The 10,397-nt window shown below is 47.1% G+C and overlaps 1 protein-coding gene across 2 annotated transcripts in view; it reads left to right on the top strand.

Annotated features, from left to right (window-relative positions):
• Positions 1 to 204: 204 nt before the first annotated feature.
• The window catches only part of ZWINT (ZW10 interacting kinetochore protein), a 33,811-nt gene continuing 23,618 nt past the window's right edge, over positions 205 to 10,397 (top strand). For both annotated transcript variants that reach the window (XM_028104615.1, XM_028104614.1), the window contains exons 1-8: positions 205 to 308; positions 925 to 1,015; positions 1,164 to 1,287; positions 1,432 to 1,598; positions 1,742 to 1,798; positions 2,310 to 2,452; positions 2,527 to 2,686; positions 2,781 to 2,903. In XM_028104615.1, coding sequence (XP_027960416.1) covers positions 268 to 308; positions 925 to 1,015; positions 1,164 to 1,287; positions 1,432 to 1,598; positions 1,742 to 1,798; positions 2,310 to 2,452; positions 2,527 to 2,686; positions 2,781 to 2,858 — 861 coding nt within the window. In that variant the 5' untranslated portion in view covers positions 205 to 267 and the 3' untranslated portion in view covers positions 2,859 to 2,903. The remainder of the gene's footprint in view (positions 309 to 924; positions 1,016 to 1,163; positions 1,288 to 1,431; positions 1,599 to 1,741; positions 1,799 to 2,309; positions 2,453 to 2,526; positions 2,687 to 2,780; positions 2,904 to 10,397) is intronic.

The raw sequence follows: 10,397 nt of genomic DNA, 5'->3' as shown, positions 1-10,397 counted from the left end.
CCGCGGACCGGGCCCACGCCACGCCTCCAGGCTCCGGCACCGCCTACGGGCAGCGCGCAGGCGCAGGATTCCGGCGCGCCGGCCGCGCCCAGCCAAACGTCCAGAGGTCCAACCGCTCGTCCGCGCCTACCAATCAGAGTGCACGCTGACCCTTGCTTCCCGCCCACTGGCCCTGCTGCCAATCACCTGTCCCGGCGCGCAGCCGCGGCGAATCCAAAGGGCACTCCGGGCTGCGGGCGGAAGCGCAGGAGCCCGCCGCCCGCAGGGATGGAGGGGGCAGAGGCTGGCGCGCGAGCCCGGGCGCTAGAGTAAGCTAGCTGGCAGCCGGGGGCGGGCGGGGCGGACCCTGCGGGGCCCGGGGGTACTCCGCCCCCCCCCCCCCCCGGTGGTCCCGGCAGCCCGCCGTGCCGGCCGCGGCGACTGCGGGAGGGCCCTCGTCTCCCGGCGCGCGCACGGCACGGCGGGTTCCCCGCACTTTCACGTTCCCGCGCGGGTGGCCGCGTCCACACAGGACACGTCGGAGGGCCCCTCAGCTTCTGTGTCCCCTGCGTCTGCGTCCGCGTGCATTCCGCCGTCCCTGCCGGCCTGGGGCGCTGCAGGGCCCCGCGGGGAGGACCAGGAGGGCGTGGAACCAGCCTCAGACCCTGCCCCAGCGCGCGCCCTGCCTGCGGCCCCCGCTGCCCGTCAGAGCGGGGCCCCTTATCTCCCTGTCCCTGTGTTCGCCTGACTCCTCTTGCTCTGCTTAGCTTTACTCAGGGCTTGTGTTGCCTTTATACACACGCCGTTCTTGCTTCCGGATGCCCTGCAGCCCCCCGGTCAGGGCGAGAGTCAGCACTGATACGGGTCTGCACGTGCCTGTGCACGGCAGCGGGCCGGGACGAGCACCCCAGGAGTCTCCCGTTTCCCCTGTCCTCTTCCTCTCAGGGCCCTGGCCAAGCTGGCAGACATCCTGGAGCCCATTGGCCGGCAAGAAGAGGCGGAACTGCCGGCCCAGATCCTGGCGGAGTTTGTGACGGTATGTGCAGGATGGGCAGCTGGGGCCTCTCCTGGGTCCTCTCCGGGAGCTAGTGGGCAGCACCGATGGTGGGCACCCTGGAAGGCAGTCTCAGCCTGCGGCACACACAGGTAATGATGTCCCCTGCCTCTGCCCGCTCTCCGAACAGGACTCCCGCAAGAAGGACAAGCTGCTCTGCAGCCAGCTTCAGGTAGTAGACTTCCTGCAGAATTTCTTGGCTCAGGAGGACGTTGTCCAAGGACTAGACCCCCTGGCTTCTGAAGACACCAGCCGTGAGTTGGCACCGGGGTGGGATGGGGAAGTAAGGGGATGTCAGTCGGGTCAGCTCTTTGGCTGACGGGAAGACAAGAGGCCCCAGTGTTGCAGGCAGGCAGCCCATTCTCCCTTATGTTCCCATCCCCCCTGGCTCCTTTCAGGGCAGAAGGCACTTGCAGCCAAGGAGCAATGGAAGGAGCTGAAGGCCACCTACCAAGAGCATGTAGAAGCCATCACAGGTGCCCTGACCCAGGCCTTGCCCACGATGGAGGAGGCTCAGAGGAAGCGGGCGCAGCTCCTGGGAGCCCTGGAAGAGCTCCAGGCCAAGGTGAGCCAGGCTGAGCGGAGAGGAGGGCAGGCAGAGAGGAGGGAAAGGGCATGCATGCTGGGCTGGGCCTACTGGCCACCTCCCAGAATCCAACCAGAAAAGCACTCCTCTTCTCCTTGTCCCTCTGCTCTGCTTCCCTACAGAAGCAGGTGGCCACCGAGAGACTGAGGGCAGCCCAGAAGCAGTGGCAGCTGCAACAGGTGGGTCCACACCCCTAGGGGTATCTCCCTTCCTCACCACCGTGCCACTGCATGGGCCAAACCCTCTGCCCGGAGGCCCTCTGCCTCTTCTCTTATGAGGCATTGTAGCACAGGTACCAGCGTCCTCACTTCCTGTGTCGTGACTGGGCATTCCCCTCACTTCCTGTGCCTCTGGGTCTTGCCTGTGAAGTGGAGGTGACGCTAGCACCTACCGTATAGAGTTCAGGTGATGAACTCGTTAGCAGAGCAAGTGCTTATGTGGACACATGGCAGCACATAGCAGACTAAATAAGTTATCATATCTGTGCCCCTTTCCTCCAGAATGCTTCACGCTGGAGTAGGTCATTCTCACCCTTTTTCTCTAGGGCCCTTGTTTTGCCTAAAGTGGGTAGGGTCCCTCTTTCCATCTGTGGGTCTGAGCCCCAAGTTGGGTCTAGCCTGGAGGGGTTAAGAGAGTGGCTGTAAGACCTGCGCATCTGAGGAGCCGTGTTTGCCTTCTCATTCCTGGTAGGAGAAGCATCTGCAGCATCTGGCAGAAGCCTCTGCAGAGGTGAGGCAGCGGCAGAGAGGGATGCAGCAGGAGCTTGAGCGGCTGTCTCAGGAACTTGGAAGACTGCAGGAGCAGGCGGGGCAGAAGCAGGACACGCTTCACAGGTGAGGCTGGGAGTGTGGGCTGCAGACCCAGCGTGGTCCAGTTTCCCTTCTTTACAGCCCACCTCTCCTTCCAGGCACCAGGCCTTCCTCCAGCTGCTACAAACTCTGCAGGGTCAGCCGCCGTTCCCCGAGGCAGAGGCAGAGCTGCCACGGAAGCTGGATCTTCCTGAGGCTGAGCCCCAGGAGCAGAACCCTGGGGCTATCATGGGGAAGGACAGGAGTGTGCCATCCAAGGTGAATTGAGAGGTGGGCTGGGGGCTGGGGAGGTGCAGAAAGAAGCTGGGAGGTAGGCCTCACCCACCACCCATACCCTGTCTCCGTCCCTAAGGCTGATGGCCCACAGCCTGCTGGAGATGTGAGCTCGCCTGAGCTTCCTGAGGGACAACAACATGGGAAAGGAACCTAGATCAGGTCAGACTCCAGCTCAGGCCTTCGTGTCCCTGGACTGCAGGTACGGATGGAGGGAGGACCTCTGGTCTCTGTCTCTGGGCTCTATTTTCATGGAGGGGACAGAGGGTGGGAAGGAGCAAAGATTTATCTGTGGCTGAAGCTTATCGCCACATCCTGTGCCCAGCCTGCCCTGGGCTAACCCCTCTCTGTCTTCCCGAACCTCTAGTCCCACCCTTATTGCAGGATGGACTAGGAACTCCTGAGTGCAGCCTGGTTTCTGACCGTGACCTAGATGGGGGTGCGCTCTGGATTCTGTTAGTTAAAAGCCCTAGAGCTCTCAGTTACCTCTTTTCCTATGTTGGTGGGAAGAGCCATACTTGAAGCCAACAGTATGACGGGTGCTGGGACTGCTGTGAATAGAGAGGGTGCAGATGGGAAGGGGACCTGGCCTGGAGCCTCCGGGGCTGCTTGTCCAAATCCATATGAATCAAACATGCCGAGCTGATTAAATCGGGGAGGAGGAGAGTGCTTTGTGCAGGTGGTTAGATCTGGGAAGATAATTTTAATTGCTGACCCAAACTGATTGAATCCGTGCTTTGTGCCAGGCCCCTTGCTATGAACTGAAGCAACAGCAGCGGGGGCTTGTCTGATAGTCCTTGGCTGTGGGGAACATAATGACCGTGAACAGTAAACAGGTCAATACCTGTTTGCAGAGTATGGCAAACATGGGAAAACAAACTAAAACAGTAGTATGGTAAATTTAGAGCGGTAGTAACAAGAGAGACCCTCATCTGCGGGGGGGTGTGTGTGTGTGTGGGGGGTGTTTTCTGTCTTTTCGCCTCCGCTCCTCCGTGGGTCTCTTGCTGGGTGCAGGGACAGTGGGGGCATAGGCGTGTGGGGGAGATCACCTCCCTGATTGGGAGTGTGGGGCTGCTCGTGAAGAGAGAGAGGGATACCCGTGACAGCTGCAGTGGGAAACCCATTCTTCAGCTGAGAATAGGACCCTTCCATGTAAGCAAGACCTAAGTATCCCTGAGAAAGAGACACCGGGGCCTTGCTTTTGGCAAAAGAGAGTTTCAAGAGACCCTGGGCTCTGCTGTGTCTCCGACCAGCATGCCTTCTTGCAGGTGGAGATTGAGATCTTTGTTCACTCTGATCATTTGCTCTGCTTTTCTCAGGTCCCGAGTGTTCTAATTATTCTTTTGAATGTGTTGGCCCCATTGTTTAGGTATGAGATGGCACAGATAACAGGTGTCTTTGAAGACTCAATCATGACGGAGTGAGGGGGTCGGTGAGGATTGAGGATACTTCTCTAGGGAGCACACACATACCCGGAGAGGCTCCCTTTGTCTGCCCATCCACCTCCTCGTGGGTGGTTCTGAATGTAGCCTTCTAGCAACCCACATGGCAGTCCTATCCTTCCCCTGCTTCCCGCTGGGTGGGCTCCCCTCCCCTGCATTCTGGTTTATTTCTGTAGTCTTATAGACCCTGAAATTTTCATGGTATGCATGGGAGAGCAAGGATACCAGCCTGAGGAAGGCGGGCCTACTAGGGGGTGCTGGGGTATGGGTTGGGGTGGTGTGGACTCACCGTGTCCTTGCACACACGGTGGCTGACAGAGAGTCAGCAGGGACGGGAAGATACTCCCTGGAGCCGTGCAGGTGGAGGTCAAGAGGTTGTCCTGAGATGCTCCACATCAGCGGACAGGGGAAGAGATTGGGCAGATGCACAGTAGTCAGACTTAGACCTCTGAGGAACTTGTGGCAACCCGCTTTGTCTGGAGGAGTATGGACGAGTCAGTGCACACATGAGGCCAAAGCGGAGGGGAGGCTTGAGTGTTTTATTGGCCAGTGTGGTCCTTGGCGTTGGTGTTCTGCACTGACAGCTCAGGAATTGGGATTTATTTTCAGGTAGGAGCTGGATCTCAGCTTCTAGCTGCTCCGTCGTCCCTTAGGTTCCCTTAAATACTGTCCTTGTCACTGTTCTTGCAGCAAGCATCCGTGTGCAAGGTGGGAGCCTCCCCCTGGGAAACTGTGGTCTCTGCTGCCTGCTGAGCATCTCCTCTTCCTGTTCTCCGTCTGATGGAGGGACAGAGAGACCAGTGAGGGGCAGGCAGGGATGGATAGTAGTCAGGACTGGAAGTGTCACTGATAAACAGAAGGGGGTAGGCTTAGTCCGATTATAGAAAAACTCTGATTTCCATAAGAATAATGTTTTCCTTTTAAACAAAATTTTCTTTTGTGGTGAAATACTATTTTGCTTTTTTTCCCCGAGTTTTATTTCCATATTTTCTAGCTATTGTCACATTTTTCTAAGAATTTTTCGTTTCTAATTTTTAAGCTCACTGGTATAAAGTGGTGATGATTTTTTTAATCCTTTTAATGACTACAGCTTGTAGGATGGCCTAATGTTAGACTCCTAATGTTTTTGTGTCTTACCTGAATCTCCCTTTGATCTATCTTCAGATACTCATTCAGTTTCAAATAGTGAAAGAGTGAGAGATTGGGTTTTGTGATCCAGTGTCATATGTCAGTTCTGACTCATCAAATTGTCGTCCTTTCTCCATCTCCGACCTTCTGTGTTTCGGTGGAGAAGATGAACTTTTTTGGTAAACTTTTGTATCGGTTGATAAACTTGTGTATTTGGTTCTTGATGTGTTTTCTCAAGTAAACATGTAAGGCTATACATTTTTTCTGGTTTTCTCTTAAGTATTTTCATGCTCATTCAATTCATAGAACATTTTCTTTCCCATTATAATTATTTGATTTATGAGTTTCTTAGAAAAATAATTTGAAATTTTCTATGTGAGAAGATAATCTTTCTAAGTTTATTCTAATTTGGTCGAAGAATGTTATCTATATAATAAAAACTTTGAAATTTGGTGAAGAGAGTGGTTAGAGCCATGAATGTGGTCTCTCTCTTTTTTTATGTTTCACGTGGATTTGAAAAGAATTTCTCTTTTGGAATTGTCGTGTGTGATGATTTCTATATGTCAGATTATGCTTGTTATGTGTTCGGTTAATCTTCTATATACTTAATTACTGTTTTCTGATTATCACCTTCTCAGAGGTGTGTTCAGGTCTCCAAGCGTGACAGTGGATCTGTTTATTATTCTTTCTGGTTCTGGTAAAGTTTGCTTTACATGCTCTGTGGCTACTTGATGAAGGCATGGCACGTTGACACGTGTGTCTTTCTTCTAAATGGAACCTGACAGTCATCTAGTGGCCTCCTTCATCTCTGGGTGAGTGTTCCTTAGCTTGAGATCTGATGAATACCAGTACACCCTAGCCAGCTCCCTTGTCGATCCCTTGCCTGCTCCGTCTCTCCTACAACCTTCTGAGTTTCAACCTTTCTTTATCCTTATGTTTTTCACATTTAAAGGACTGTTTTTAAAGATCCAGTTTCATAATTTTTGTCCCTAAGACTTTGTATTTGTGTCACATTTTTCGCTCACTTTTCCTTTTTTTTTTTTTTTAACTATTATGTTATGGTAGTCATACATTACATCATTAGTTTTGTATGTAGTGTTCCGTGATTCATTGTTTGTGCATAACACCCAGTGCTCCACGCAGAACGTGCCCTCTTTAATACCCATCACCAGGCTAACCCATCCCCCCACCCCCCTCCCCTCTAGAACCCTCAGTTTGTTTCTCAGAGTCCATCGTCTCTCATGGTTCGTCTCCCCCTCCGACTTACTCCCCTACATTCTTCCCCTCCTGCTATCTTCTTCTTCTTTTTTTTTTTTTTTAAGATTTTATTTATTTGAGAGAGAGAATGAGAGAGAGAGAGCACGAGAGGGAAGAGGGTCAGAGGGAGAAGCAGACTCCCCGCTGAGCAGGGAGCCCGATGTGGGACTCGATCCCAGGACTCCAGGATCATGACCTGAGCTGAAAGCAGTTGCTTAACCGACTGAGCCACCCAGGCGCCCTTCTTTCTTTCTTTTTTTTTTTTTTTTAACATATATTGCATTATTTGTTTCAGAAGTACAGATCTGTGATTCAACAGTCTTGCACAAGTCACAGCGCTCACCATAGCACATACCCTCCCCAATGTCTATCACCCAGCCACCCCATCCCTCCAACCCCCCACCACTCCAGCAACCCTCAGTTTGTTTCCTGAGATTAAGGATTCCTCATATCAGTGAGGTCATATGATACATGTCTTTCTCTGATTGACTTATTTCACTCAGCATAACACCCTCCAGTTCCATCCACGTCATTGCAAATGGCAATATTTTGTTCCTTTTGATGGCTGCATAATATTCCATTTGTGTGTGTGTGTGTGTGTGTGTGTGTGTGTGTGTGTGTGTGTGTACATATATATATATATGTATGTATGTATATACCACATTTTCTTTATCCATTCATCTGTCGATGGACATCTTGGCTCCTTCCACAGTTTGGCTATTGTGGACATTGCTGCTATAAACATTGGGGTGCACGTACCCCTTCGGATCCCTACATTTGTATCTTTGTCTCCCTTGTTTCTTATATATTCCTTTTTTGCCTTTGGTTTTGTTTATCATTTCATTTTCATTCCTTTTTTCTTTTTCTTCTGAAGTTCTTCACTGATTATTCCAGTTTAGCTTTGATAGTTAATAAAGTCTACAGTAAAGTATAACGAGTACTGAAGCTTACAAGACTTGACCGTTGATGATACTCTGAACTAATAATGATGTTTTGTCCAGTTTATTACCTCTAGCCTATTTTGTTCTCGGAAGTTGGACTTCCTGTTCTCTACAGTGTTTTGTTCACGTTCACTCATTTACTTCGATTTTTTTTTTTTTTTTTTTTTTTTTTTTGCCTGCTTGATTTTTATATGTCAGAGCTTTCATATGGGATAATGTCCCTACCTGAAATACATGTATCAGACTTCCTTGGTTAGGGTCTGGAGGCTGTATAACACTTCATTATTTTTTACTATGGAATGTTTTTATTTTATTCTCATTCTTTTTTTTTTTTTTAAGATTTTATTTATTTATTTATTTGAGAGGGAGAGCAAAAGAGCACAAGCAGGGGGAGGGGCGGGCAGAGGTAGAGGGAGAAGCAGGCTTCCCACTGAGCGGGGAGCCCCGTGCGGGACTCGATCCCAGGATCCTGGGATCATGACCTGAGCTGAAGCAGACATTTAACCCACTGAGCTACCCAGGCATCCCTTTTATTCTCATTCTTAAAAGATGTTTTTATTATGTAGAGAATGCTTAGTAGACAGGTAGTTTCATTTAAAACATTGAAGATCTTGTCCCATGATTATCTGGCTTTCACTTTGCTGATAGAAGTCAGCTGCTTGCGGCGCCTGGGTGGCTCAGTCGTTAAGCGTCTGCCTTCGGCTCAGGTCATGATCCCAGGGTCCTGGGATTGAGCCCCGCATCGGGCTCCCTGCTCCGCGGGAAGCCTGCTTCTCCCTCTGCCACTCCCCCTGCTTGTGTTCCCTCTCTCACTGTGTCTCTCTCTGTCAAATAAATAAATAAAATCTAAAAAAAAAAAAAACAAAAAACTGCCTGTTAAAAGCTCTTCCTATACGTCTGGATCATTTATTCATTCATTCTGAAGTTAGTTGGGCTTGCAAAATCTGAAATTACGAGTCTTTAAACAGTTCTGGAGTTTTTTCAGCCTGTTTAAAAAATGGTCTTACCTCTTCTGTACAAGCTTCTTCCACACCAGTTAGACATCAGTTAGGTTTTCTAACTTCGTTCTTCATGTTACATAAACTTTCTTTTATATTTATAATTTTTTCTCTCTAGAATGCATCGCTAGATGCTTTCCTTTATTTTGTTAACTGTATGTTACTAATCTGTTGTTTTATCATTCGTTTCTTAATTTTCTTAATTTTCAAGCAGATATAGTAGACCTCAGTTTACGTTATTTGGATTTTTGTTGTTATTCTAGCCTACGTTTTGAGCTTATCTTTTCTCATCTTAATACAACATACACAGGCCTTTTGTCGTCTGTGTTGGAAAGGCTTATAATTTCCACCTTTGCGGGCCTGGATCCTTTATCACATACACTCCCTGTTTCTTCTTCGTGGTCCATTTTGACGGAACTCTATTTTTGAGAATTCTTGTGGCTGGTTATAGAGTTGAGAAGATTTGTTTTTACTTCTGTCAGTCGCTTATGGATATCCCCAATACAACATTTAGAAAAAATGTTTAAAGATATATGTTAATGTTCTTTATGTCTCTCCTCATTTTTGTTCTGCTGTTTGAAGATTTTCTTTTTCATTAGTATTTCTCAAAGATTTTTTTTTCTATTTATCAAAAGCACAAGCTTTTGGCATTATTTTAATACTGCTTTAATGTTCTTTCATTATTTTCTTTTCCAAGGTACCATCCTGCAATTCCTTATTGAATTCTATTTTTATGTGACTTACTTTTGCCAGGAAGATATTCTTGTTAACACTTGGATAGTTTTAGCAAAGTTAATACCTCTCATTTTGTCTTTACAATGTTAAAATTTGTAAAATTAAGGTTTCACTTTGAATATTCTACCCTACTGTGAGAAGAAAGCTATTCTAGAATAAAAGAATAATATAAAATACGATATGTGTTCTATAATAACAATAAAAGAAAGCTATTCTAACCATTCTAGGATCTATGGTTAATTTCCCCATTCCTGTCTTATACAATTTATGCAATTTTTTGTATTCCAATTTGTATGTGTCTTCTTTGAGGCAATTATGTATACGTTTTGAAATACAGAGTGTGAAATTAAATAAACTAATTTCATTATTACTAGCCTATTCTTTAAATGGCCCATTTGCTCCTTTGAATACTGGGCTCTGAGGAATTTAATGTTTGGGTCTTGATATACTTTGTTTTTGAAATGTAGGGTAACCTAGGCATTAGGTCTCAGGCTCAGGAATTAACATCTTTTATGTTGTTTTAGGCCTTTTTAAACAGTTTTTTTTTGGGGGGGTATGTTGTTAAATTGAATTTCTATAACTGTTGACATAGTTATAAAAAAGGCCTTGTTAATATTCACGGAACTCTGCAATATACAAAAATTAACTGTTGGATGCCATATTCCCATGTATTTCTAAATTTTAAATTGCCAAGTGGGTTTTAGCAAATACACCTATCCAAGGCATGCATGATTCATTTCATCCTGCATTTCTTAATTATTAAATCCTAGTGAAGGAGTTGATAATTACTTAAATGGATTGATTACTATATGCCTAAAATAGTGTTTTGAAATAGAAAAAAGGGGTAAACCCAGAATTATGCTTTCATAGGCTGACCAGACTATTGTAGATAAGAGATTATCACATGTAGGCATTATAAAAGAAATAAACAGAGAAAAAATTTATATGTGTGTGCACAAGAATTTGTTCTATTTACACCATACTATAAAAAATGATAGAAAAAACTAATTGAGTTGGGAGTCATCAAAGTAGGGTTTGTTTATGAAAGAATGAATGAGTTTAAATTATGCTATAGATTCTCAGTGTTATAAAATTGTGTTGCAAAAACTTCAGGTCTAATTTTAATAACCGATCATAAACAGTAAGCATATCAGTTTCATTAATTAAAATACGAGTTTAAAAGGTAGGTATATTA

Source organism: Eumetopias jubatus, unplaced genomic scaffold, assembly GCF_037043125.1.
Source record: "Eumetopias jubatus isolate StellerSeaLion01/CBP00866 unplaced genomic scaffold, mEumJub1_p1.0 scaffold_17, whole genome shotgun sequence".
NCBI lineage: Eukaryota > Metazoa > Chordata > Mammalia > Carnivora > Otariidae > Eumetopias > Eumetopias jubatus.
This window is presented reverse-complemented; position numbering and strand designations above follow the sequence as displayed.